We start from the raw sequence: 4997 nt of genomic DNA on the forward strand, positions 1-4997 counted from the left end.
CACAGTGTCTGACAGCTAGCTCCCCACTTCAGCCACTGCACAATTGCATCCAGCTGCTGTACTATGCAGTAACATTTTAGAAATATAAGCAATTAACGTCCGGGCTGTTCCGAAAGTAGTCAAACATACACATTTTGGTGTCATTTTCACTGCTGCATATAATAAGCAATATGGTTTTGAGTTTATCTTTTTCACATACTTTTTACTCTGTGTGCTCAGGTTTTCTTGTAATTATAAAAGTTTATTGATGAAATAAAAGTTTATGATGTAGTTAAAAGTGTACAACATTTTAACTGATGGTGGATGTCACAAAAGTCAGCAAAGTAAATACAAAAAAGCAAGATATGTATTTAAATAAAGGGAATGATCATGTTTAACCAATCTCTAATCTCGGTAGACGTTTTATTCAAGATCAGCGATAACATAAAAACGCACATAACAAAGATTAGTGTTCACTTTCCTTTACTGACATAAACTTTTTTAATTTACTATTCTTTCTTTTTTTATTGTAATATTTTAAAGTACTTTTTATATGGTAGTCTCCCTCTCCCTAGGAGACAGTTTTATTAAAAACTCCTTCATAAGTGGAAGGGCAATATTGTTTATAGAGATGTTCTACCAAGGTGTTGCTTCCAACCACCATGGATATTCTTTCTTTATTCATATAGTTCCAGAGATGAAGAGCATATGAATTTTTAAAGGTTGGCAAATTTTTCCAAACCTCAAAGTACCTTCTCCAAGATTGATAAGAAATGGGATATAAACGTTCGGGATGAAAGTAGGAGACATTTTCACATTTAACATGATCTACAGATGTAAACTTGGGAACACAATGCTTCTTCACAACACGCGTGAAAACTCCAGGTCCTTGATGTCCCCATTTATTGCCGTTATAATTCTGCACAAAGTTTTCCATAAGCTCCCATGTCAGTTTGTGATGTGGAGAGAGACCAAAAACACTACTGCTGGTAAGGTTTAAGGTTTCTGCAGCTAGAAAATTGTCTTCAAGAATGGGCCGAATGGAAATGACATCAGTATCCATGTAAATGCCTCCATACTTCCACATCATGGCATATCTGCAAGCATTAGATTTACCATATGTCCAGTAGATTTCTTGCTTTGGGTCTATCTAAGCATACAAAAATAAAAATAACAGAAAAATATCAACATTTTAATTTCAAATTATTTAAAAGAACATTTTTTACTTTAGAGCAAGTTCCGAATTGTGTCCATTCAATGATATTCCCTGCACCCTTCACAGTTTAGGGAAATTCAGTTCCTTTCAATTCTAATGTATGGGGACAACTACAGTTTTCTGCACAATCAGATTCTCAGAATTACCAATATGCAGGAAAAATTAATGAAACAATTCTGTGAAATTCCTTAATTTTTAGAAGTGTTGGAAGTCTTAGAAGTTGAGACAAGAGATGACCGAACCTGCCAAGATTCGAATTTGCCAAACCATGATTTTACATTGAAATGTATTTTGTAGTGACATTATTCGATACAAATAAAATGTTCTGTAATATGCTCTGGGGTTTCTCCAGACCTTAAAGCTAACCATATAATGTATAATAAAAATGATACCTCAGCAGTCACCTATAATCCGTCTTCCTTCCTCATACCCATTTATGTTTATTCTCTTTGAACTCTGCACACCGTGTGGGACCTCTCAGCTTTATCAGGTCTCATACATCACTGTGCACAGTGCCATCACTCAGGTGCTGGACATCGTAACACCGTGACATCATAAAATGTGCTATAATGGCACAGAGTCCAGTGATGTCAGAGGCCTTAGTAAAGCCGGAAATCATGGTCCTGATTAAAGAGGCTGTAAAAGATGAGAACAATGTTGAAAGGAAAAGAAGAGGTGCGTGGGTAGTGGGACAGTTGAGTGGTGAGATAAGCAATACTATTTTTTAACTGTTTGTCTAGCCATAGGTTGCATTTTTGTAAACCCGCTCAAATAAATCTATTTTAATTGAGACTCCAATTATCATAAAATGGAGACATATTCTATTAAATTTATTCTCTTATTTGTGTAGTGTATTTGCTTTAACAAAAGCCACAACGCTCTGCTAAATCCATCAAAGGACACCACGACCATACAAGGATCCAATCGATTCCTACACAATGGGGTCTGCCATGATCCATTGCCAGCCTTTTAAACTGGAGATGAACTCAAAATATTCTTCCTGTGGTTTCTGTTGTCATTTTTGACAAAGAACCTAAAAAGTAACACTTACAGCTCTAGCAAAAATTAAGAGACCACTGCACAAAAATTAAGAGACCACTGCACAGTTTTCTAAAATTCAATCACCATCTCTACATGTCTGACAGCCATTCCATTCCGGTGTCAGTTGAATTCCAACCAAAGTACACCTCATTCTACTTAATGTGCTTCTGATTAGGTTATCAAGACGCATGCCAAGACGTATGAAAGCTGTGATTAAAAATCATGGTTATTCCACCAAATATTGATTTCTGACCTCTTCCTGAGTTAAAACATTACTATTGTTGTTTCTAAATGATTATGAACTTGTTTGCTTTGCATTATTTGAAGTCTGAAAGCACTGTTTTTTTAATATTTTGATGATTTTTCATTCACATGTAAAGCGCCATGGAATAAATGGTGCTATAATAATAATAAATAATATTAATAATAATAATTTGCTGCAAAAATATGCTAAATTTTTAGTTTTGAATTTCGGAGACATGTTGTCAGTAGTTTATAGAATAAAACAACAATGTGCAATGTACATTTTAAGCAACAATACACCTATAAAGAGAAAAATCAGAGAAACTAAAAATTTGGAATAGGTCGCTTAATTTTTGCCAGAGTTGTATATATGAAAACATTTCCTAATGATTGTAAAAATATAGATCTCTTTTAAAGATTTTTTTTCATTGTCTTATAAAACTGGTGTATAAAAAACTACTAAAATAAAATCAAGTTCTGTTTACTTGAGTATTTTTTATAAATAATGAGCAAGATATAATAAAATGCATGCAAGTCAAAAGAGGCCTTTTGGAAAATGAAAGTAAGATGTGGCATCGGAAAAAGTAAGCAATTATTTTTCTTTCTCTTTGTATGAATTTTGTTAAATCTCCTCCTTTATTTTGCATATAAAAGCTCTTACCTTATTATACCAATCCAGAAATGGTGTGCCAGCAAATAATTTTTTTATTCTTAAAGGGAAAATGTAGATATTCTTATAAATGGAGAGGGTTGGGTAACGTTTCCGAGCTTTCTTCTCATCATCTTCAGTGATTATGTCTCCTAGTCCTTTCATGAAGAAAACCACTGGTCTGTGCGGATACATTCGAGCTGCTGATTCAATGGAACATAAAACCAAAGATGGCTCATCCATTCTGTCTGTCGTTTCCATAAATTTGATACTTTTTCCTTGCTGAAGAACATCCCTTTCAAATGCATATTCATAATTGAATGTTTGGCTATTAATGCAGCTGATTGTATTTTTTGCTCTTGAAGAATAAGATATCAATCTTTTGTGAATCATGGAGTCTGGGATAAACATGCCTTTTTGTTTGATATTTATTCTGATAAAGATTCTGACAGTTACTATGATAACCGCAATTATGAGAATTCTTAGTAGTTTCATAGTTGTGATGTCCTATGATATCTGTATAGGAAGAAAAAGTGACATAATTAGACTCAATTGAAGTGGTCCAGCAGTTTATAAAAGGCTCTGATAGGATAATGTAGGTCCACAAAGCTCCACCAAAGTCAACTTCAAATAGAGATGACTTAGGCTGGTTTCACATTGGCGTTTTTTGGGGTGCGTTTTTGCGGTAAAAAACGCAAAAAAACGCATGGTGAAAAAAATGCATGTAAACGCGTGTAAACGCTGCGTTTTTTTGACGCATGCGTTTTTGCATGTGGTGAAAAAAATGCGGCGTTTTGACGCGTTAACATGCGTTTTTACATGCGTTTGCGTTTTTTAAACGCATGCTGAGAAATGTGTGACAGCTGCCAATCATCACAATAAAGTAAAAAACCCACTATAAACAGAAATAGTTAGGGTTAGGGGTAGGGGTAGGGTTAGGGGTAGGGATCATAACCCTAACCCTAAAGGGATCCTACCCCTAACCCTACCCCTAACCCTAACCCTAAGGGATCCTAACCCTAACCCTACCCCTAACCCTACCCCTAACCCTAACCCTAAGGGATCCTAACCCTAACCCTACCCCTAACCCTATCCCTACCCCTAACCCTAATCCTAAGGGATCCTAACCCTACCCCTAACCCTACCCCTAACCCTAACCCTACCCCTAACCCTAACGCCTACTTATAGCTACACCAGCGTCAATTTTTTGGACCTAACAATTTGCGTAGAACAGAACAAATTAATAACAAAAGGCTTCCACAAACAAGTGGATTCAAATAGCTACATTCATATTAACAGCTGCCATTTACCAGTTTGGCTATCTAATATCCCGAAAAGCCAATTCCTGAGGATTAGGAGAAATTGCACGGAGATTGAGGACTACCGCAAGGAGAGTGATTGTCTATTGGCGCAATTCAAGGAGAAAGGCTATAATACATCCACCCTAAGTAAAACACAAATGGAGGTGGAAATTATACCGAGAGAATCCTTGATTCATAAAACCAAAAGCATCTATAATCCCCCCACTATTCAGGATCAAATACGACAAGTTCCAATAGTAACCGAATTCCATTCAAATTATAAAGGTTTTTAAAAAATTATTCACAAACACTGGCCTATTTTAAAGGGAGATAAGTGTATTGGAAACCTGTTACCGCCATATCCGAGGTTGGTTTACACAAAAGCCCAAAACTTGGGTCTTCTACTTGCGCCAACTGTTGTGAATTCTGTTATCGAACTCCCTCCTGTGGTCATGAATGGTACTTCGGCGAGTTCTGTCCATGGACTCCCTCTGGTGGCTGTGAGTGGAGCTGCTGCTTCTGAGGTTCCTTCCACAGGTGATACCTTTCCTATCCTCAGTCTGTTTAG

General features: G+C 36.2%; 1 protein-coding gene across 1 annotated transcript; it reads right to left on the reverse strand.

Annotated features, from left to right (window-relative positions):
- Positions 1–309: 309 nt before the first annotated feature.
- Positions 310–3631, reverse strand: LOC138680910 (alpha-1,4-N-acetylglucosaminyltransferase-like). The gene is made up of 2 exons (XM_069768119.1): positions 3141–3631; positions 310–1129 (listed from the first exon to the last, which is right to left on the reverse strand). The coding sequence occupies exons 1-2, from the start codon at positions 3621–3623 to the stop codon at positions 551–553; spliced, it is 1062 nt and encodes a 353-aa protein (XP_069624220.1). The 5' UTR covers positions 3624–3631; the 3' UTR covers positions 310–550.
- Between the last annotated feature and the right edge of the window lie 1366 nt (positions 3632–4997).

The sequence above is a fragment of the Ranitomeya imitator genome, chromosome 5 (genome assembly GCF_032444005.1).
Source record: "Ranitomeya imitator isolate aRanImi1 chromosome 5, aRanImi1.pri, whole genome shotgun sequence".
NCBI lineage: Eukaryota > Metazoa > Chordata > Amphibia > Anura > Dendrobatidae > Ranitomeya > Ranitomeya imitator.